We start from the raw sequence: 24,527 nt of genomic DNA, 5'->3' as shown, positions 1-24,527 counted from the left end.
AGCAGATGGTGGAAACAGTGACATCAGTGGAGACTCCTCATCTGAGGGCACAGGAGTCTTCAAGCTCTGCTCGGCTGCATGCTGACGCTGAGCCTCGGGGACCATCCAAGAAGAGGGCGATCCTGGAGCTACAGGAACAAGTGCAGGAGGCTCTGACTGGTTTTGCGACTACGCTGACGACAAGTATGCAGAGAATGGAGGAGTCCTTCTCCAACATGAGCAGCACCATGGCGCAGTCACTGGCATCTATAGCTTCCTCGATGGATAGGATGGCCACCTACATGGAGGAATCACAGCGCCAGTGTAACAACAACATGGTTTCTCTTCGAAATAGATGGTCATCTAAGGAGGATAGATGGTCATCTATGGAGGAAAGAAACCAGAGGCTCATAGACATCCTTTGTAGGAGGGATGTCCGTATAGAGGTGGGCCCTAATGTCCGCACTGAAGTGCAGCGAGGTGCTCTCCAGCTTCTTGCTAGCAGGGAAGTGCGGGTGTCCCATGAGAGGGATGATGGTGGGAGGGGACATGGAAGTGGGGGCTCCGCTCCAAGAGCTCCAACTTCCGCCCCCTTGCCTGTCCCTTGGTCAGAGCCACAGATGCCTCCCCGGAGAGTGATGGCCGAGTCTGCTCCTGCACAGTCGCAGGAGGAGCAGACTTTGGTGGGGCCCTCACAGGCCCCAAAACCCAGAGGACGACTGCCAAAGGTGTCTAAGCAGTTGCAGCAGGGAGGTGAGGAGGCTGCCTCTACCTCTGCTGAAGCCACAGGGGTAGCACTACGTAGAAACACCCGGAAAAGATCCCACACAATTAGTCACGAAGGTTTTCACTCGGTGTGTTTATCAGTATCATTATGATGGTTGTAAAAATATGGAGCTATGTAATTAAATCTTTTATTTCTCTCACTTTGCAGTCGCAGCCAGATGTGTGGGATAGAATGGAGGTGGCAGAGTTTATGGTCAGGGCTGATTAGACATGCAGCAATGGTGCTGATGATGAAAAGAAGGAAGTAGTCATTGATTGAATGGTTTATGTTGCTGGTGTGGGATGATGCCAACATGTGGATGCCTGTGCCAGGCAAATGAGTGACATCCACAAAGTTACTGGAACCTGGCGTTACGACCAGCAACGTTCTCATGCACTGCTCTTACTGGCTGTGCCGGCTCCTCCAGGCCTTCCTCATCGGTGTTGCCAACCTCATGTTGCTCCTCCTCCGATGAGGGTCTTCGCTCTGCGCCATCTTCATCATCTAGCGCCAGTCCTCGTTGCTGAACAATGTGGAGACGGGCGTAGCAGATCACAACTATTCTGGATACCCTCGCTGGTGCATACTGAAGGGCCCCTCCAGATTTGTCCAGGCATCTGAACCGCATTTTAAGCAACCCTATAGTTTGCTCGATTATAGTTCTCGTGAAGATGAGGCTTTGATTGTACCTTCCATCAGCCTCGTTCGCTGGCCTCCTCAAAGGTGTCATCGGCCAGGTCTTGAGGGGCTAGCCCTTGCCCCCAAGCAGCCAACCTGAAAGACTGGTTGGCGGTTCGAACAGCTGAGGGACGGTGGAGTGGCGCAGGATGTACGAGTCATGGTAGCTGCCAGGGAACTTGGCGCACACATGCATGATGATTTTATTGTGGTTGCACACCAGCTGAACGTTTAGGGAGTGGAAACCCTTGAGGTTCAGAAAAGCTCTCGGATTGTGATGGCCACATGTGTGCAGTCAATCACTCCCTGCACCTGTGGGAAGCCAGCCAGAGCGGCAAAGCCAATCGCCTGCTCAGTCACACTGGCTTGATGTGTGGTAAACTTTATATAGTTGCCCGACTTGTTAAACAGGGCATCGGTGACCTGTGTGATGCATCTGTGTGCGGCAGACTGGGAAATGCCATTAATGTCTGTGGCAGATGTCTGGAAGGAGCCTGAGGCAAAGAAGTTGAGGGCAAGGGTGACTTTGACAACCACTGGTAATGGCTGTTCACCCCTTTGGGCTGTAGGTCTTCCTCCAGCAATGCGCAAAGGTCAGTGACCACCTGGAGCGATAGCCTGAGTCTCCTTCGGCACTCTGTCATGCTGAGGAAGCTCATCCTCTGCCTATAGACCCTGTGGTGGGGGTAATGCCTACGGCGTGGTGCATCCCTGCGCTGATGCCCTCTGTCCTGTGCAGCATGAGGTGGTTGAGGAGAACGTTGGTGCTGTTGTTGTTGCTGCTGCTGGTGTGGTTGGTTCTGCTGCTCCTGCGGCTGTCCCTCATCAGACTCGGAGGACCAAGATGAGAGAGTATAAATCGTGCCCATTTTGATTGTTGATATGCCAGATCCAGTTGAGTTGACAGAAGCAATCTGCCACTGGTCAGAAATTTTCTTCAAAGAAGGTTACAGTGAATATAGAGTTCACTACAAACAATTCCAAAGTGTATGAGGCTGAAAAGACTCTTCCTAACACTGAAAGCTCCAGCTTCTGACATTGGAAATTGAACAGCTGTAAAATGGTAGCTTTTATACCACTTTTGCAGCTGTCAGCTATTGAAAGCAATGGAGAGTCACTGAGAACCTGACTCCACTTACCTGCCGTGTTCTTCGAGGGACGGCAAACTCCTCAAAAAGTTGGTAAAATTGTAAGTGCCTGCTTTTAATCCTCTTAAATAGCTTTAAACCACCTGTTAAATACCTTAATTAACTGGCCCGCCGCTTGGTGTCGGGTCTGCGATACACAGGCAGACCCGACAGTTGAGAAGCTTACACGGAGGCGGGTTCAGAGCGGACTTCCGCCCCGTTGTCAATCAGGGCCATTTTGACAGCGGGTCCGCCTCCAAACCCGCACTCGCAGGGCTGGGAGAATTTCAGCCGATGAGTTAATTAGTGGTTTCACCTTCACTAAGGAGGAGTATAATTACTGCTACTGGGAATCCGTGGAGTATTCAGTTATTTGTGACATAACCTTTTTTTTAAGATTATGAAGGCTTCAGTTTGCTTCTCAGTCCTCCTTGGTATAACTGGGACTCTCCCAATGTCACTCTAAGCCAGTCCCTAGGAGATGGGAAAGATATATACTTCTCCCCTTTTAGCTTTTGCTTGGCTTCACTTCACAAGGTAACCAAAGACAGGAGTTGATTGAATGAAGAATTTAATCTGAAAACCACCATTCTGTGACAGTGCATGTTAGTTCTGCTGTGGTCTTTGTTACTGTACTGCTGACGGGTCTATCCAATTTTACACTCATACTCATCTGGCTAAAAAAGTAGCATTGAAGTCGCAATCACTTTTCATTATGTTTTGATTGCACCTATTTATAACACTCATTTGTATGATGTATGCAAAGACCAGATTCTGATCCAGTATGAGACTACCAGTCCCATTTTTGCAGGTTGTAAATTTTTTTTTTTAAATGTCCAGTTAAAAGAAATACAATTTTCCTTCTTCCTCTTTCTACATCTTTCACACAGATGACCATTGTTCCTGTATGAGCTTGTGTGTCATTTCTTTTCTTAAACAGTCTTGATCATTAGTGACTACATCAGTGAATACAGTTATGGATTCTGTCCTTCTAAACTGGGGTCGTGTCTGGAGAAAGTATTTTGAGAGTGTAGCACTACTGTGAAGTACTGGCAGTTACAGGAACATCATTGGTAGTGGCAGAAGAAAATTGAAGTGATGCATTAAGAGTATCACACAATGTGAAAGCATATTGGCTTAAGTGTAATTTTATTTCTCAAAGTGTTTGTACAATTGGGCCACAAAAAACAGGTTTCTTTTTGATGAATTTTTACTTACAAAGAACTACATAAAATATACTAAATGTCTACAAATATCTAAGGAATGAAGATATGGAAGAACATTAAAAAAATATGTCAGAACCACACAGCATTTTTATTCATTCTCAGGATACGGGCATCGCTGGCAAGGCCGGCATTTATTGCCCATTCCTATTTGCCTTGAGAAGGTGGTGGTGTGGCTTGCTCGGCCACTTCAGAGGACAGTTATGAGTCAACCAGGTTTGTGTGGGACTCGACTCACATTTTGGCCAACCCAGGTAAGGCTGGCAGGTTTTGTTCCCAAAAGAGCATCTGTGAACCAATTGAGTTTTTACAACAATTCGACAGCTTTATTGGTACCAGATTTTTATTTCCAGAATTTATTTTTTGAACTAAATTCAAATTCTCAAGCTGCCATGGTGCGGTTCTCTGGATTATTAGTCCAGCCCTATGGATTACTAGTCTAGTGACATAACCATTACACTACCATACCCCTGAACTTGAGAAAAGAAAGGCAAAATTGATTTAACAGAAAGATAAAAGAAATAAATTCACTTTTAAAAGTAAAAAAAAAAGCCAATTAAGAACTAAGAAGCACAAAACCAACAGTAACTAATTACAGTTCAACCATCAGGCCAAATATATATTTGTACAATAAGCAATTGCTGTGTGGGATACCAGGCCGGGTGAATCTGTGACAAGCATGTTGTGACATTGAAAACTCCCATCACAGTGCCACCTACTTATATAACTGGCATTACAGATACTATAATGGAGTTTTCCCTAAGAGCAAGATTCACTTGAAAATTTCCAATAAAATGTGCGCCTCCCCTTACCAAATTTAATATATAATAGATGTTTTGCGCTAAGTCTAAATAACAGCCATTTACATTCACTAAAGCTGTGCTTTTTTTGACAGATATTCTGGATCAGTTTACACATACCGTGTTTTCAAGACTCCTACTGATTCATGGACTGTTGAAGTAAGAGAAACCTTAATTTTTAAATAATATTTAACATGTCTATTTACATTGTGTGTCATACACTGGTGTCTCACGGAGGTGCTGAGTGTGTTGGTAACGCCACGCATGCTCAGGCTTTGAGGACTTTTCAGGCACTGTGCATGAGAAGGTTAGAGCTGGTTGTTGACTGGTTCTGCAGGGAGGGCAAGCAGGAGTTGAGGCAGAGGAACATAATGGACTGGATAACCTTTGCTGTGGGCTTCAGGGACAGGGTCATGCTGTCTTCTGTTACTTTAGGTCTACTGGGCATCCCCCTTTTATGGGGGACATTGGGGCACTCCTGGGAATGATCTTGTCAAGTAAGTTTCCAAGAAGGGACCCTGATTTCCTGGTATTGCTGCAGTTCAAAATTGGAGGCTTCCCTTTATCCTTTCGTATTGGCATATATCCCACTGGTGCTTTATCCATAAGCTTATTGTTAGAGTGGATGTACTTTTGTTGGAGCATGGAATGCTTTTGCCTAATGCTAATGTATTCTTTCCCTTTTGGCAGGAGTAGGTGGACCTGCTGCAATTTGCCAGCATCTTCTGTTTCATTTTCAAGCCTGTTTTAATTTCATTTGATTTAATTTTAATCCCATCTTTCCCGCTTTCCTTAGGCCTCTCACTTCCTTAGTTGTTCACATGGCCTTTGTTTGTGTAATATCTTTTATTTCTTTAATACTTCTGTTTAATTGACTGAGATGATCTGTTATATCATTCCACTGATGCTTCCTCTTTATGTTTATTTATCGGTGTGTGCTTTACATATACAATGTAGTGCTCTGCTTTTTCTGATCCTATTAATATGCCTATCCGTCTCTTATTTTTCAGTTCAGATGAAGGGTATGCACCTGAAACATCAACTGTCTGTTCTCCCCATGGATGCTGGTTAACCTGCTGTGTTTCCAGCATTTTCAACTTTTGTTTCAGATTTCCAACATCCATGTAGTATTTTGCTTTTTATATGCAGGAAAGATGTCCTTCATCAGTGGCTGAAGCAAAAAAGAACTTTAGAAATACATAACAAATGGTGACAATAGTAAGACCATGTATGAAGACTGAGGACACCAATCTCTGTCTTTTCATCAAATGGAAATTGCTGGAGAAATAATTCTGAAGTGGGTCCCCCCACTGTTACCTTTTCAAAAAGTCCTGTTGTCGTGGAGATTCATGCTATCTCTGGGAATGACAACTTGGGTTTGTGCCGCCAGCAGTTAGAGCTCATTTGAATTCACACCTATAATTGTTGATGATAAATCTTTTCTCTTTTGTCTTCACAACACCACCTAATTGCATTGTTAGAAAAACAGTTGGAATAAGCAGCTAAGTATCTCTTATCAGACACGCAATTTGAAATATTTAATTTCTGTCTGAGCCATTAGATGCACAGTTGATTGCGTCAACTGGAAAATAATGCAAATAGGGATTCTAACTTTGTTATTTCCTGCTCTGTGCGAGTGCCTTCACATGGTTTCATTCCTACCTATCTGAAGTAGCCATGCATGTCCAACAGTGCCTTTTCTTTCCACTTTTGGACTGTCAAATCCCCCGAGGATCTATCTTTGGCCCCCTTTTCTTCCTAATTTACATGCTTAGCAACATCATCTGCAGGCATAAGGTCAGCTTTCACATGTATGTAACGTCCGTGTGTAATTGAGACACGGACTGCAGAAGTTGGTTATAACAGGTGTTTACTGAATGGAGACAAAACTGGAACTACTATACAAAGTTACTACACAGGCTTATATACAGGGGTGGTCACTACTGGTACTGCAGTATACAGGGGCTGCAGAATATAGTTCCTTCTTCAAGGTACATACACTACAATGTACATTGAAGACACCCACATGCCACTTCTCTTGATCCCTTAACTCCCTTTGATCTGTCCTATTACCAAGTCTTGGTTAAGTCGCAACATTCTCTAGCTTAAAATCAGGAAGACCGAAGCTATAGTCTTTGGCCTCCACCGCAAGCTCTGCTCCTTAGCCACTGATTCCAGCTCCTCCCCAGCCAGTATCTCAGGCAGAACTCGATCATTCATAATCTTTGCATCCTGAGCTGAGCTTTAGACCCCACACCCTATCCATAATCAGCACAGCTTATTTCTGCAATATTGTCTACCTCTGTCCCTTTACTGCTGAAACCCAAATTCATGTCATTGGCACCTGTAGGTTCGGCTACTCACCATGAGTCAGAAGGTTGTGGGTTCAAGTCCCACTCCAGTAATTGGTCACATGACCTAGGCTGACACTTCAGTGCAGCACTGAGGGAGTTCTGCATTGTCAGCGGTGCCATCTTTCGGATGAGACATTAAACTGAGGCCCTGCCTGCTTGCTCAGGTCGATGTAAAAGATCCCATGGTATTATTCGATGAAGTGCAGCGGAGTTCTCCCATTGTTCTGGCTCACTTTTATCCCTCAAACAATACCTTCAAAACAGACTAATTGGCCATTTACCTCGTTGCTGTTTGTGTACAAATTGGCTGCTGCGTTTACCTACATTCCAATAGTGACAACACTTCAAACGTACTTCATTGGCTGTGAAGCACTTTGGGATATTCTAAGGAAAGGCACCATGTAAACACATGTTTTTTCTTTCTTTTCTTCCCACTCCAAAGCTATCCTTATTGGCTTTCCATCCTCCAAAAACTCCACTGTGCCTAAAACTCCTTTGCACATATCCGGTTCTACACTAACATCACCCGCCTCCACCTCTGCATCTGCCGATTTGCTGTTGAAAGTCTTCTCCAAGCTTTTGTTACCTCCAGATTCGACGATTCCTACGTTATTGTGGTTGGTCTCCCATCTTCCAACTTCCATAAACGAGAACGCATTCAAAGTTCTGCTGCCCGTATCCTAACCCGCACAAGTTCCGTTCGCCCATCACCACTGTGCTCGCCCACCTAAATTGGTTTCCAGTTCCCAAATGCCTCCAATTTAAAATTTTCATCCTTGTGTTCAAATCCCTCCATGTTTTTGCCCATTCCTATCCCTGTAATCACCTCCAGCTCTACAAACTTCCGAGAACTCTGCGCTCCAACTCTTGCCTCTTAGAAGCATAGAAGACCATTCTCCCCGTTGTGCCTGTGTCGGCTCTTTGGTAGAGTTTTCCAATTAGTCCCACTCCTCTGCTCTTTCACCATAGCCCTGTAATTTTTTACATTTCAAGTATTTATCCAATTCCCCTTTGAAAGTCACTATTGACTCTGCTTCCACCACCCTTTCAGGCAATGCATTCCAGGTCACAACAACTCACTGTGTAAAAAAAAATGTTTCCTCATGTCGCCTCTGGTTCTTTTATCAATCACCTTAAATCTGTGTCCTCGGGTTACCAACCCCTCTGCCACTGGAAACAGTTTCTCCTTATTTACTCTATCGAAACCCTTCAAAGATTTTGAACACCTCTATCTCCTCTTAACCTTCTCTGCTCTAAGGAGACCAACCCCAGCTTCTCCAGTCTCTCCACATAACCGAAGTCCCTCATCCTTGATACCATTCTAGTAAATTTCTTCGGCACCCTCCCTAAGGCCTTGACATCTTTCTTAAAATGTGGTGCCCAGAATTGAACACAATACTCCAGCTGAGGCCTAACCAGTTTACAGGTTTAGCATAACTTTCTTGTTCTTGTACTCTATTCCTCTATTAATAAAGCCAAGGATTACATATGCTTTTTTAACAGCCTTCTCAACTTGTCCTTCAAAGATTTGTGTATGTACACCCGCAGGTCGCTCTGTTCCTGCACCCCCTTTAAAATTGTACCATTTAGTTCATATTGCCTCTCCTCATTCTTCCTACCAAAATGTATCACTTCACACTTCCCTGCATTAAATTTCATCTGTCATGTGTCTGCCCATCTCAACAGTCTATGTCCTCCTGAAATAACAACAGAAAATGCTGGAAAAACTCAGCAGGCCAGGCAACATCTGTGGAGAGAAATTAAAGGGTTCACCCGAAACGTCGACTGTAATTTCTCTCCACGGATGTTGCCTGGCCTGCTGAGTTTTTCCAGCATTTTCTGTTGTTATTTCGGATTTCCAGCATCTGCAGTATTTTGCTATCGTACTATGTCCTCCTGAAGTCTGTTGCTATCCTTCTCATTGTTTACTACATTTCTGCATTTCGTATTGTTGAATCCGTGAATCTTAAAGTATGGTGTTCTTCAATAACTAGACGGAGGCTGCAGATTAACAATCAACAGGTGTTTACTGGAGGAGGGTAGTCTAAAGACTAACAGTACAGATGCCTGCTCAAGGCTTATATACAGGTGTGGTCACTGCCGGTACTACAGTATACAGGAGCTGTAAAAGTAGTTCTCTCTTAAAGGTACATACACTACAATTCCTCCCCTTTTAGATTAACAGTACCATAACATTCAAATAACAGTTAACACTTTAACATGCACATTTAACTGAAATAGTCCATTTATAGATTCAGTCATTGGGGCGGCTTCCTGATCCTTTCTGGATAGCGCCTTTCCTGAGTGTCTTGTTCTTGGTGCGGAGGCGATTCTGGCCCCCTGTCGTCGGTTAGTTCATCAGTTTCCGCTACTACTGTTTCTGGGGTAGATGCTATCGGTATGTCGGGTTCACCCCCAGGTACGCGAGACATGGGGTTGACTCGTTCCTGTGACGCTAGGATCTTGTTGACATGGCGTCTCACAATGTTCTCCCCGACATCCACTGTGTACATTAGTGGCCCTGCCGTGTGCATATCGTTCCGGGTTGCCATTTCTCTGTTCGGTAGTCGCGGGCCAAGACTGGTTGTCCTACATTGAAGCTCCTTGCCAGCTTCTCATTGATGTGCTGGAATTGCTTATCCTCAACATTTCTTCGCACATTTGGTCTGAGCAAATCCAGACGAGATCTCAACCTTCGGTTAAAGAACATCATGGCCGGAGTCTGGTTGGTAACTGCATGTGTCGCATTTCTGTAGGCTAACAGGAAATTGTCCACCTTATGCTGTAGTGGAATGTCATCATCGCACATGGCCCTTACTGCCTTCTTAAAGGTTTGTACGAACCTCTCAGCCAATCCATTTGTGGCTGGATGATACGGGGCGGATGTGTAATGCCTTACCCCATTCCTTCTCATAAATTTCCGAAACTCTTCGGACACAAACTGTGCTCCGTTATCAGAGCAAATCTGCTCTGGCAAGCCGTTCCTGGCAAATATGGTCCGTAGGACTGCAATCGTTTTCTCCGTAGTGGTGGAGGACATTTTTATTACCTCAGGCCATTTCGAGTGCGCATCCACTGCTATTAAGAACATTGAGTCCATGAATGGACCAGCAAAATCAATATGCACCCGTTGCCATGGAGAGGAGGGCCACTCCCATGGGTGTAGAGGGGCATGTGGTGGTGCATTCTGGACCTTCTGGCATCCTGAGCAGCTCTTGGTTAGGCCCTCGATTTGTTGATCGATCCCCGGCCACCACACATAAGCCCTAGCAAGGCTTTTCATTTTCACCCCTCCCAGATGGCCTTCGTGAAGCTCATTGAGCACTCTCTCCCTTAATTTGGGTGGAATTACCACTCGGGATCCACACATCACTGTCCCCTGGCATACTGACAGCTGTTCTCTTCTGGATGAGAATGCTGGCAACAGTGAGTCGCCATGTGTTGGCCATCCCTTCACCGTCAAATCATATACCCGAGACAGTGTCGGATCATTTCGGGTCTCTATATCCGCGTTAGTTACTGGCAAGCGTTCAATTATCGACGAATAAAATATTTCGACAGGGTCCACTGCTGGTGCTTCCTCCGCAGTAGGCAGTGGCAGGCGTGATAGCCCATCAGCGTTTCCATGCTGTTTCGTGCCCTTATACTCTATTTCATATTGGTTCGCCCCGAGGAAGAGGGACTATCTTTGTAGCCGTTGTGCAGTCATCACCGGAACGCCCTTCTTTGGATTAAAGATGGAGACAAGTGGTTGGTGGTCAGTCAGCAAGGTGAACTTCTGCCCATGCAGATAGTGGTTGAATTTTTTTACTCCCCATACTAGGCTGAGGGCCTCCCTGTCAATCTGGACGTAGTTGCGCTCGGCTGAGGTTAATGACCGAGACGCAAAGGCTACTAGCCTCTCCAACCCGTCTGGGAATTTGTGCGACAGCACCGCTCCAATACCATAGGGTGATGCATCACACGCCAACCGAATTGGTAGTGCTGGGTTGAAATGGGCCAACACCTCTTTTGATGTGATCAATTCTTTGCACTTCTGGAAAGCTCGCTTACATTCGTCATTCCACTTCCATGGTACCCCTGTTTGCAGTAGGGTGTTCAGTGGGTGTAATACTGTAGACAAATTTGGTAAGAACTTATGGTAGTAGTTCACCAGCCCGAGGAACGACCTCAGTTGTGACACATTTTCCGGTGCTGGAGCCTTGACTACTGCCTCAATCTTTTCAGGGGACTTATGTAACCCCTCTTCATCAATGACGTGGCCACAATACGAGATCTGCTTCTGGAAAAACTCGCACTTGTGGCGATTAGCTCGTAGCCCATATTCCTTCAGTCTAGTGAGCACCTTCTCCAGGTTGGCGAGGTGATCACTGTCATTTTCGCCCGTGACCAGGATGTCGTCCAAATAACACTGGGTCCCTGGAATCCCTTGCAGGACTTGATCCATTGCCCTTTGCCAAATAGCCAGAGCCGATGCTACCCCGAACATCAGCCGGTTGTATTGGTGGAGACCTTTGTGAGTGTTGATCGTGAGGTATTGTTTCGAGGCTTCTTCTACCTCCATTTGCAGGTACGCCTGGGCCAGATCAATCTTAGTGAAGCGTTTTCCTCCAGACAGCGAGGCAAAAATATCTTCAATCCGTGGAAGCAGATATTGTACCGTGTGAAGGACTGGGTTCACTGTCACCTTAAAATCCCCACAGATGCGGACCTTCTTTGGTTCCCCAGGCGTATTACTCAACGACCTCTTCATTACAGGAACGATGGGTGTAGCCCACTCGCTCCAGTCCACTTTGGACAGAGCTCCTGAACGTTCCAACCCTTCCAGCTCTGCTTCGACGGCTGGTCGGATCACATAAGGCACCAGTCTGGCCTTAAAAAACTTTGGGCTTCCATTTTCCTCTATTTTAATCGTCGCTGTTATGCCTTTTAGTGTTCCAAGTCCCTCCTGGAACACTTCTTGTGCGTCAGTTAGCATTTTTGACAGTTGTCCAGGTGTGACGTCGTCATCCTTTTTGGCCTCAACCTTCAGTGCCTGTATGGAATGCCAATCTAATTGTATCTTCCGGATCCATTCACGTCCTAGTAGTGGTGGTCCTCCATCTGGCAATACATATAGGTCCATTTTTGGTATTTCCTGGCCTTTGTACATCACGTTCACCCTTATTTTTCCTTTGTGGTAGACTTTTTGCCACGTGTACGTCTTCAAGACAATCTCTGTAGCTTTCAAGGGTATATGTGAGAATAGCCGCTTGTAGTCCCTTCGGTTTATGACTGTTAGGGCTGATCCTGTGTCCAATTCCATTTTCACTTGGACTCCGTCTATCTTAAGCGTGACCCAGATAGTCTGGTGATCCTCCATTTTGATTACCTTATGTAGTTTCAGACAACCCAGCTCCTTGCTTCCGGAGTCTGTATCACTTTTCTGTTCGTCTGAACTACTGTCCATCACCTTATGTACCTTTTTGTACTTCTCCTGTGGAGATTTCTTGCTGCTGGTTTTCTTCCCTGACCTGCAGACTCTTGCTATGTGTCCTGCTTTTCCACACTGTCTGCACACTTGGTCCTTGAACCAACAATCCTTCTGGTCGTGTGTTCTGCCGCAGTGATAACACTTCCCTGCTCCATATGACATTTCATTGGTGCCATATTCTTGCGGTCTCCGTTGTATCTCTGCAGCGCCCCGTGCGGCTGCTTCGTGTGATATTGCCATGCTGAAAGCCTTGTCCAGCATAAGATCCTTTTCTGATAGAAGCCGTTTCTGGGTTCCTTCACTTTGAAGCCCACACAGAAACTTGTCCCTTAACGTATCTGCTAGTCCCATTCCAAACTGGCAGTGTTTCGATAGCTTGCGCAGTTCCGTTAAATACTCAGCATTACTTTCGTCTTTATGCTGGTTCCTTTTGTGGAACTTAAATCTTTCTGCTATCAGCAGCGGTGTGGGGTTTAAGTGGTCCTGTAGGAGTTCCACTATGCTTTCGAAATCCTTATCCACTGGCTTCTCTGGGGTTAATAGGTTTCGCAGTAAGCCAAACGTTTTTGCACCCATGGAATTCAACAAAACCAGTGCTTTCCTGGCATCTGGCACTTCATTCGCCTTGCAGTACACCTCAATGCGTTCCACATATGTCGCCCAATCTTCGACTTCATTGTCGAACGCAGTGACACTGACACTCTTCGGCATCCCTGGGTGTGGTTAGACTGTCTAAAATGGTGTCTCCCGCGCTCTCCCTTCTTCTCTGCTGGCTCAAAATGGTGTCTCCCGCGCTTTCCTTTCTTCCCGCGCTCGCCCTTCTTCTCCGCTGCGGCTTCAAAAATGGCGTCTCCCGCGCTCTCCCTTCTTTCCCCGCGGACGCTGCTCAGCCCTTGAGCCCTGGCTGCGCTCTGCGCGTTCTCCTGTGCGCCTCTCTCGTTGCCGCTGCTCAGTCCTGAACCCCGGCTGTGCTTTACCCTCTCTCTCTTTTTGTTTTCCGTCGAAGCCGCTCGGTCTTCAACCCCCGGCTGCGCCCTGTGCGCTTTACCCTCTCTCTTACCCCATCGATGCTGCTCGGCCTTTTCTGTGCCGTCGGTCAGCTCCAGCCGCCGCTGTCCGGGAAGGGTCTGCGCTGTACCTGTTGCCAGTCTTGTTGCTGGATCGTCGTGGCTGGAGAACCAAGCCCAGCTCTCAACAGCCTCCCCTGCGATGTTCACTCTCTGCCGGATGACTGGGCGGTTGCTCGTGGTCGACGCCCGTGCTTCTGGCCTCGACTTTCTTCCACCATCCTCCCGGAGCGAATCCTTGGAAGGAAATGCAGAGTTGCAGGTAGATTCGAATCGACCTCATCGCCACTGTTGAATCCGTGAATCTTAAAGTATGGTGTTCTTCAATAACTAGACGGAAGCTGCAGATTAACAATCAACAGGTGTTTACTGGAGGAGGGTAGTCAGTACAGATGCCTGCTCAAGGCTTATAGACAGGTGTGGTCACTGCTGGTACTACAGTATACAGGAGCTGTAAAAGTAGTTCTCTCTTAAAGGTACATACACTACACGTATCATCTGTAAACTTTGAAATTATGTCCTGTATACCCAAGTCCAGGTCATTAATATATATCAAAAAGAGCAGTGGTCCACAGGGCAGCACGGTGGCATAGTGGTTAGCACTGTTGCCTCACAGCGCCAGGGACCCGGGTTCGAATCCGGCCTCGGGCGACTGTCTGTGTGGAGTTTGCACATTCTCCCCGTGTTTGCGTGGGTTTACTCCGGGTGCTCCGGTTTCCTCCCACAGTCCAAAGATGTGCAGGTTAGGTTGATTGGCTATGATAAATTGATCCTTAGTGTTAGGGGGATTAAATACGTGGGGTTACAGGGATAGGGTGGGATATGTGTTGGTGTAGGGGTTATGGGGATCGGGTGGGATATGTGTCGGTGCAGGCTCGATGGGCCGAAATGGCCTCTATCTGCACTGTGGGGTTTCTGTGGTTTCTGTAAACCACTGGCAAACACCACTGTATACTTCTCTCCAGTCTGAAAAACAACTGTTCACCACTACTCTCTGCTATCTGTCCCTTAGCCAATTTCATATCCATGCTGTCACTTTCCCTTTAATCCCATGGGCTTTATTCTGTAAACAAGTCTTTTATGTGGTTCTTTGTCAAACGCCTTTTGAAAGTTGATGTACATAACATTAATCACACTACCCTCATCTACCCTCTCCATTACTTCATCAAAGAACTCAATCAAGTTAGTCAAACACGATTTGCCTTTAACAAATCTCATTTATTAGCCCATACTTTTCCAAATTGTGATTAATTTTGTCTCGAATTAGTCTCTAAAAGTTTCCCCATCACCGACATTAGGCTGCCTGGCCTGTAATTGCTGGGTTTATCCCTTCTTTCTTAAACAGCGGTGTAACATTTGAAATCCTCCAGTCCTCTGGTACCGCCCCCATATCTAAGGAGGATTGGAAGAGTGTGACCAGAGCCTCCACAATTTCCACCCTTACTTCCCTCAGTAACCTACTTGTGCAACCCTTCACCCTACCATTGGCGGCCGTGCCTTCAGCCAACTAGGCCCTAACCTCTGGATTTCCCTCCCCAAACCGCTATGCCCTCTCACCTTTCTCTCCTTTGTCCCTCCCTATTAAACTACCTCTTTAACTAAGCTTTTAGTCAAACCTCCTAATATCTCTTCCTTGGCTCAATTCCAGTTTTTGTCTGATTTAGCTCCTGTGAAGCACCTTGGGGCGTATTCCTACATTAACAGCATTACTTAAATGCAGGCTGTTATTGTTGTTGTATTGGAGACTTGCAGCCCTTCAAGAGCCGCTGCTTTGCTGTTATTACCCTCCCCAACAAGTGAACAACAGGCCAAGCTCGCTGGACAAGCTTAGTTGAGCCAGTAGCTTATTCAAAATAAGAGGATGGACTCCAATTGGAAAATTCAGCAAGGCCAAATCTCTGAGCTACTGGCACAGGTGAGGCTCTGCTATTGGTTCACTCAAACCCACTTTTGCCACTTTTCAGAAAATCAGGACTATCAACTAGATTTAAAGAAATCCTCACTCAAACCACTAATGGTGCAAAGTATTCAACACAAGAAAAATGAAGTGGAGGTGCATAATTTAAAGCCTTCAAAAGGAAGTTGGATAAATACTTGAAGAAGAAAAAATTGCAGGGATATGGGGAAAGAGCAGAGGAGTGGGACTAACTGGGTTGCTCTTTGCAAGAGCTGGTGCGGACTCAGTGGGCCGAATGGCCTCCTTCTGTGTCGTACCATTCTATGATTCCATGAATGGTTTGTAAAGTCAACCAAGATTAAGACCCTATTGTTATTTGAAGTTAATCTCCAGCACCTTTGCAGTTCATTACTGTGCTAAAACATATATTTCATGGCATAATTGTGATTCAAATTTATCTCTGTAATTCATGTAAATTTGTCCATGGATTTCTATCTGTATAATTCACAGTCTCTATTAATAAATCTGATTTATTTTTCCATTATACTGCAGTATATTTATTTTCTATAAGTAGATGGGGGTAAAGTGCAGAATCATTTGATATGCTGTGGAGTACAAATGAACAGTAGGGAGTTTTCAACCCAGTAAATAAGGATGTTGAATGATGGGTTGGTGGAAATTATTGTCCTTTAAGGCCACACTGAACTGACTGAATATAAAGCTGGCCAAAGCCATAATCATTGCAGTTTAGAGTTTATTATATAGAATTACATAGAATTTACAGCACAGAAACAGGCCATTTGGCCCAACTGGTCTATGCCGGTGTTTATGCTCCACACGAGGCTCATCCCACCCTACTTCATCTCACCCTCTCTATTCCTTTTCCCTCATGTGCTTATCTAGTTGTCCCTTAAATTAATCTATGCTATTCGCCTCATCTACTCCAGGTAGTAGCGAATTCCACAATTCTAACCACTCTCTAGGTAAAGAAGTTTCTCCTGAGTTCCTTATGGATTTTTTAGTGACTATCTTATATTTATGACTCCTAGTTTTGAACTCATCCCACAAGTGAAAACATCTTCTCTACATCTACCCTATTGAACCCCTTCCTAATTTTGAAGACCTCTATCAGGTCACCCTTCAGCCATCTCTTTTCTAGAGAAAAGAGCCCCAGCCTGTTCAGTCTTTCCTGATAGTTATAACCCCTCAGTTCTGGTATCATCCTTGTAAAGCTTTTTTGCTGCTTTTCCCGTGCCTCTATATCCTTTTTGTAATATGGAGACCTGAACTGTGCCCAGTACTCCAAGTGTGGTCTAACCAAGGTTCTATACAAGTTTAACATAACCTACAATGAAATTGATCTCAGCCCTGTGAATGGTCATTTAACATTGTAAAACCCTTGCTGCATACACACAGAATGCTGTCAGAATTCTAACTGTGTCTGCTGCATGATTCTGCTTCCTCTTGGTGTAATTAACCATCATTCTACCTAATCTTTATTTAAAGCTGTAAACCTCGCTCCTCTGAACTTTCGTTTTTTGTTCCTTCTAAGGTCTAAATATGCTGTTCTACTTTTCTTCTTCTCTGCAGTCTCACTGTGTTAAAATCAAGACTACTTCGCCTCTTATTCAAATGCATTATTTCCAAGGACCTCAAAGCTGTGGAATTCTTTACCTCTCTCCTTCCTCCTGCAGTTCCAATGTTAGCTTCACATGAGCATTATTTCCTGATTCATCATGTCCTTTCTGCTACTCTTTTCACCTCGATGGTATCCGACATTATAGACCATGGCCCTTCACAGTGGACTGGATCCTGTTCATATGACAAAAAATAAAGCATTTTTGTCCAGAGTGGATTATTTACTGGATTCTTTCTTTTTGGTACAGGACACACTGGGTTAAAATCAGTGACTGCTAACTGCGTTTTTCTCAAGCTGCAGGGAATATACATTACAGTCTGGCTGCTATTCACAGCTAACGATGAGGCAGAGACAGACATGTGCAGTTTAGGAAACAAAAACAGAAAATGCTGGAAACACTCAGCAAGTCAAGCACACCATCTGTGGAGAGATGTGACAAGTTGACATTTCAGGCATAACCCTCTCTCCAGTCCGACTGAAGCAGTACTTTTCACTCCTTTTCATCTTTACAAAAAAGTACTCTTTCACAGGCTACTAATCCCTTTGTAATAGCAGTCAGCACATCTTTACTCTTGGAAGTATCGTTATGTATTTCTACTCTTGCTATATTTATACTCGTACCCTTTATTCATTGTTTTGGTTATCTTATAAAGATTTAAAAAATCTTTTTCCAGCTCTGATGAAGAGTTGCCACTTGAACAAGTTCTCGCCTCCCCTCTTCTGCTCAGACTATCTTTTAAAAAGGTGTTCTTTTTTCCAGATCTTTTCAAATATTAACCAGTCCTTTCCCTTTCCAGGTGCCTTCAGACTTGCTGGGCATTCCAGCATTTCTTGCCCTTATTTCATATATTCCTGAATTTGCAGTTTTTCTTTTTATTTGTACAATTCGATAGTATGGGTAAAAGGCTTTTCCTGTCAACTAAATTCTTTGAACTGATAATTTGCCCAGAATTATTAGCAGGAAAAAAACTGTCATAGCATCCCACGAGGCCATAATAAGTGAGCGTAGTGTGGTCGAGCCAGGGGAGTACAACATCTATGAAACAATTACAATTCGCAGAGTGTGACTAATGAAATCAAAGTAATAATGGTCATCAATGATGTTTGTTTGCATTAACAGGGTTCAAGTACTAGTGAACACAGGTTTACAATTTGGAAAGTTAGGAGTAAGAGGGAAGCCCCTTTCTCTCAAAGGATAATAGAGTTGTGGAATATGTTAGCAGGGAAGGTTGTTGAAGTGGAAAGTATAAGGCCAACTGTTCCGAGTTTGAGCTCACAGATAGAACGTTGTGGGCAGCATGCCGGGGATTTTCTGAAATGCATGGCTGGAGGGCAAGGTTCCCAGCTGGCAGCACCAACTTGAAAAATGGCCCTCATAAATGCCGCATTTCTGGAGAGAGAAGCAATTAAGGTGAGAAAAAGAGTAGCTGGGCCTGGTCTGAGACAAAGCGATAGGCTTATTTTGGCATGTTGGCCTTTTCCTGTTCCTAAAAATTCTCTTTTTCTTATGCATTTACAGACTGCACCTGGAGTCCCTAAGAGGTTGTTTCGTAAAGTGAAGAACTTAATTACTGCATACCAGAAGGAAGACCAAGGCCTAGCAATACCCTTATTATACCCTGTGTACAAGCAGAAAGGTATTTAAACTTTCTTTATTGTCATCTGCGCTGAATCATATGTGCTTGGAAATACTGCTCTTCTGATCTATTCTACTGTTGGTTTGATGCGAATAAAAGGTGCCTTATTTTAACATTTTCCTATAATCATGTTTTGCTAAGTGGATTTGTTCAGCCCATTGAAGATATTTCTTTCAAATTTTTAATGAATTTTATACTATGTCCTATTTTTCAGAGTTATAAAAGTTGTGTGTGTATGTGTGTGTGGGGCAGGCTGTGGGAGGTTATAATCTGTGGGTTTTAAGAGGTCCTGGCTCTTTATAAATACCCAGTGAAGCTCAGCATGCAATGGAAACTGGCATCCAATTCTAAAGGTATATAAGGGACAAAGTGGAGCACAGAGTTCGCTCTCCCCAGACAGGAACGAGAAAGGCCCTCCCTCCTCTGAGGGGCCCACTTCCACTCACATGGAGGCTGGTAGACCTCATCTCACTTCTGTGCACTGACCTCCAGAACTACAATTAGTCTTGAGTGAACCACAAAAGCTGCAGGGCGCGATCTTGCCAGCCCTGGGGAGGTGGGTATGGAGGCGGGACTGCCGGGAAAATGGCAGAACCTGGGGCCGGTGCCCATCCCGTCCCCGTGCCATCTTGCCAGGAGGCAGGTAGTCGACCCGCGCCGGGTCCCGTCTCCTTGGAGGCAGGAAGGGGATTACAGCCACTTAACTGCCTGTTAACAGGTAGTTAACAGGTAGTTAACAGGCAGGTAAGAGGATTATCCCCATTTTACCCACACAGGTGTGGGCTTCCCGAAGGCTGCGAACCCTGCCAGGGTCACCGAGGCGAGCAGTGGGTCTGTGGGGGTCGGAGGGATGCAAAAGTGCGCTGTGAAGGTAAGTGATGGGTGCAAGTTTGGAGAGATAAGTATGTGAGGTGAGTGGAAAGTGATAGAAAATGTTTACTTACCTTTGTTTCTTCCTGCAGGCTTCAAACGTTGGGGATGCAGAGGGTCTAGCATCTCCGCGGCAGAGATGACAGATGGCCGCTGCATTCTCCGATGCAACAACCATCGAATTTCTGCTAAAGAAAGAGGTTTGATGAGTCTTGAAGTCAAGAACTCATCAAACTGCAGCGAATGTCAGTGTTTGACAGCTTCACAGAGCTGTCAAACGATGATAATTCATCTGTCAAAAATGAAACATCATACGCTGACTTTCTTTGTAACCGGCTTCCCCTTAATTGGCCTCCTAAGCCCGCTGGGCGGGCTTAACAAGGTCAAATCAAGGGAAAATAGCGTGGATTGGCCAGAAGTCGATGGAGGCAGGACTAAATCCCGACAAGTGGGAGTCCCGCCTCCAAAAGCTCCCCATTATGAACTCCCAGCATAGGGAGTCCTCTTACCTTGTTGCCCCTTTCAATGATATTTGATTTTAAGGAGCAGGCAGTGGTTCTGCCCCTTACTAGGCAAGCCAGAAATCCAGTGTCAAGTGCCCCAGTTGTCCGGTGGGTTCCACATTCCTCCAACTCTGCTCACTCTTTGCTCCACTTTTGGTGTCTGCGCCTTCAGCCACCTAGGCCCTTAGCTCTGGAATTCCCACCCTAAACCTCTCCACCTCTGCATCTCTTTCTTGTCCTTTAAGACCTTCCTTCAAACCTATTTCTTTGACCAAGCTTTTAATCTCCCCTCCTAATATTTCCTTCTTTGGCTCATTGTTAATTTTTGTCTGACTAGGCATCTGTGAAATTCCTTGGGATGTTTTCCTACGTTGAAGTCGCTATATAAATGCAAGTTTGTTGTTCTAATTGACCATGTGAGCGATCACAGCTGAGCTCTGTGTGGTCTGCACCCGACACACACTTTGCAGCTGATGCCACTGGATAGCGATCAGGAGTGGAAACTCTAGCTGCCCTCTTTCTCTTCTTCCATAGCCCAGGCCAGGCACGGAAGCCAAATGCACAACTGAGATCAGCACATTCCAGAATTGAACCAAGTGTCTTCTGGTCTGCAAGGCTTAGTACTAGACTGAGGTAGTACCTTTAGCCCACTAAACCATTGGACAGCTCATGCATAAACTTCACTGTGATTTAAAGATAACGGGGGCGAAATTTGGTTACGCCCCGTTTGGGGGCGGTAACCGAATTATCGCTGGAGATTTAGCGCCGGGCACAGAAGTACCGCCCCGGCAGCTAAATTTGGCTTACCGCCCTGGCAAGGAAGCGGAACGCTATCTCAGACGCTCGACTTCCTCTCGGGGCGGTGTCGGGGGCGCAAAGTGTGGGAGCGCCAGAGCGCTTCACATAGCGTTGATGCGTTTCAGTGCCCCTCCCCTTCCGTTAAAGGGGAGGGCCGCTGTGCACTCTGCAGGGCCTCCGATGGCCCACACCAGGACAGCGTGGTGCCGTGTCTGCAGCCCAGGGCAGAACTGGCGGGGGCGTGGCACTATCGGCTCGTGCCTCAGGAGCACCCCGCCGAATTTCTCAGGAGGCCCCCACTCGGGCGATAAGCCCTTTGTATCCCGTTAGCGCCCTCCGGAGGCACTAACGGCAGGCTCAAAGGAGCCGAATCTCGTGGTCTGCATGTGTAATTTTCATGCAGCTTTATTAACTAAAATCGTCATTATAACACTGAATTTTTATGTTTTTTCAGGTGTTGAAACGGAAGAAGATTATCTCATGATGCAACCAGCTGAATGATTGATTTAAAAAAAAATTGCTAACATGTTGTTGGACTGAACTTATCATAAGTGCTTTCTGTTGAAATGAGCTGCAACAGTCAACCTGGATATATCTTCATTGATCTTTGATGGTGGTGTGCTCTATTCAACATTCTAAATATTATTTCCTTTTTCCAGAGTACCAGATGCTCAACTAGCAATTACTGTTCTTGATGTATGCTTGAATCATAAGTTTAGGCATACTTTAGTGCACAAGTTCTTGATGAAGCAGAGGACTCATAATCTTTCATTTATTTATTTATCTTTTTCCCAAACTTGTTAGCAAAGGGATCTTTGTACCTTTCATATTGTTCTAAGTCAGCTACTGGTGTTCAACAGAAAAAAAAAACCAAATATTTATTTTTTTACCGCTTGACTGATCTAATTTTAAAAGAATTTTTGCAGAAGGATAGTTACAGTTCTGCTATTTGTGAATAATAGCAGGCGAGTGATACAAAAAGTGAAAGCCAATTTCCACTGTAAATATAGAGACCCCGAACTTCGGCAAGGGTTGTCCTGCTCTCTCGCCGTGGTGAGAGATTGGTCTCCAGGGTTCTTATGATCTCCCTCCAAGGTTATGGCAGGAGATTGGAACAACTCCTGTGGAAACCCACAGCCAGTGTTCTGCCTGCACTTCGTGAAGAACCAGTTTCTCCCAACAACTGTGTGTGGATGTAAAATGTCTTACTGAGCAAACCTTCCTGAGCTCAACACGTCACGTGTACAAGACATGATGAGCTGGCTCTTCATGGGCAGTGGTGGGATTATTATATGGTCACATAGTGATTCAGTTTAGTACGCGGATAACACAGCAGCACTTCATTATGAGCCACAGCAACCCACCATTATCAATCTTGCTGTTCTCCACAATGATTTCCCCTTGAATTTGATTGAGACTCGTTACAAACCAGAAGAAATGATGTCATGTATCTTATTACCCACAAAACAGTAGCAGCAGCACTTGGAGTTACTTTTGGTAAAGGTACATATAAAATTAAAAGAAAAGGTATCTGAAGTGACATGAACATGTGGCTAGGAAGCAGATGCTGCATGCCTTGAGACATGAACATGTGGCTAGGAAGCAGATGCTGCAGGTATCTGCTGTACTGGACTGCTACTGAAACCTTTTTAAAAATTTGTTTCTGTGAAACACTCTTGATTTATTTCCTAATTTTTTTTTAACTGATAGATATTCTGAGATTTTCTTTTGAAGAAATGGAGTGATCTAGCAATAATCATGTTCCCTTCAACCCTTTCTTACTTATTAGTGACAGGGGTACATTTTTTTTCTAACGTAGTTGTGACATGTGATGATACATAATTTTTGTTTCGTTCAATTCAGCAAATTATTTGATTAGATGTTTAGAGATTTACCAACTTGTTTTGCTTTAGCTTTTGTACTTTTCATCTGGAGCCGGTCAGTTGTTGCTCTATAAGCTTCTGAAATGGTGACGTTTAAAAAAACGTGGAAAGTGGAAAAATTAAAAGCTGAAGTTGCAGTCAGGCTTCCACATGGCAATCATTTTTATATTTGTACTATGGATTTTCCCCAATTATCTCCTGAAGTCACTGATTGTGGGTGGGATTACACTTTCATGGGCACTGGTAGCCATCTACAGGAAACTTTCGATTTACCGGCACCTAAGTAACCGGAAATCTCGGTTAATCGGCAAAATTCAGGAGTAGGTTCAGGTAACTTTTATTACTTGCCTTCCTCCATTTGTTGCTGTGCAAGGGTGTGGCTGCAGCTGTTGCTAAGCTACAGAGACGCTTGCAACTTGTGGCCATTGTTCTGAAGCTGTTGCTAAGCAACAGGGTTTGTTGCTTTAACTTTTACTATAGCTTTCAGTTATACGGAATTTTTGATGAACCGGCACCACGTCGGTCCCGTCCGTGCCAGATAAAAAAAAGTTTCCTGTAGTATCTTGATCATTCATCATGTGACAACCTTGACATGAGTGTCCACATGTCATGTAACTATTTATAGAGTATCACAAGTGTGATCAATCCTGTTCTCACCTAACGTCCACAAATACACTTTCCAGCAGCTGTCACTGGATAGTGATCATGATAAAAGGGTATGGTAGCATAGTGATTATGTTACTGGACTAGTAATCCAGAGACATGAGTTAAAATCCCACTACAGCAACAGGGCAATTTAAATTCAGTTCATTAAATACATTTGGAATTAAAAAGCTAGTATCAGTAATAGTCGGAAAAACCCAACTGGTTCACTAATGTCCTTTAGGGGAGGAAATCTGTTGTCCTTACCTGGTCTGGCCTATATGTGACTCCAGACCCATGGCAATGTGGTTGACTCTTAACTGCCCTCTGAAATGGCCGAGTAAGCCACTCAGTTGTAACAAACTGCTGCGACAAAGTCAGCACTGTGGGAGTACCATCACCACAAGGACTGCAGCGGTTCAAGAAGGTGACTCACCACCACCTTCTCAAGGGCAATTAGGGATGGGCAATAAATGCTGACCTTGCCAGCGACGCCCACATCCCATGAAGGAATTAAAAAAATATGAGCAGGATGCCTGACTGATGTTATTCCCCCCCACTCTCCAGCATGGGATGTTGAGACCAATCGCAGTGGGCCAACTGCCACCATGGCTGAGAGCCAATAACCAAGAATCCAACCTGAGACTTTCTGGTCTGTGTGGCTCATTCCTACCCACCAGGCATCACCTTTATCCAATGAGATAGCCCATAGCCTTTTATTTAAACAATGACTTGCAGCTTACTCATGTGACTTTCATCATTAAAACCAGTAAATACAAACACTGTACACTTGGACAGGCGATACATTTCTATTTTTATACCATGCAACTGATGAATTAATAAAAAGGTTTTTTGTATGTAAAAAAATAAATAAAAATATCTTTAATACTGTATGTTGATGCATTTTTTACCACCACCCCCACCCTACATTTGTCCAGTGTTTCTAATTGCAAATATCAGCAATTCAGCGTAGAGGGGCTTAATCATCTCTGGTAGTACGCTGCGTAATACATTTGCATATAATTCCTTTGTGCTCGATTTTAATGTAATAGTTTCCCTTTTTTAACAGTTTAGTGACTGCCTTAAAATGGCAAAAAAATTAATTTTAAATGAACGCACAGATACAGTGATTTACCAAAGGCAATGAAATTGGCCCAAAGAACCATATTTGGATAAGGATAGGAACATAGA

At 44.8% G+C, this 24,527-nt stretch overlaps 1 protein-coding gene across 1 annotated transcript in view; it reads left to right on the top strand.

Annotated features, from left to right (window-relative positions):
• LOC147125211 (SH2 domain-containing protein 1A-like) overlaps positions 1-24,227 on the top strand; it is an 89,116-nt gene extending 64,889 nt beyond the window's left edge. The window contains exons 2-4 of the mRNA XM_085999309.1: positions 4,669-4,732; positions 18,523-18,640; positions 21,266-24,227. Of these exons, the coding sequence (XP_085855435.1) occupies positions 4,669-4,732; positions 18,523-18,640; positions 21,266-21,312 (229 nt within the window). The 3' untranslated portion in view covers positions 21,313-24,227. The remainder of the gene's footprint in view (positions 1-4,668; positions 4,733-18,522; positions 18,641-21,265) is intronic.
• The last annotated feature ends 300 nt before the right edge of the window (positions 24,228-24,527 follow it).

This window comes from Somniosus microcephalus, chromosome 1 (genome assembly GCF_052327205.1).
Source record: "Somniosus microcephalus isolate GS21.2 chromosome 1, FLI_Smic_1.0, whole genome shotgun sequence".
Classification (NCBI taxonomy): domain Eukaryota; kingdom Metazoa; phylum Chordata; class Chondrichthyes; order Squaliformes; family Somniosidae; genus Somniosus; species Somniosus microcephalus.
Note: the sequence above shows the minus strand (reverse complement) of the source record. Positions and strands in the feature narration are given on the sequence as shown.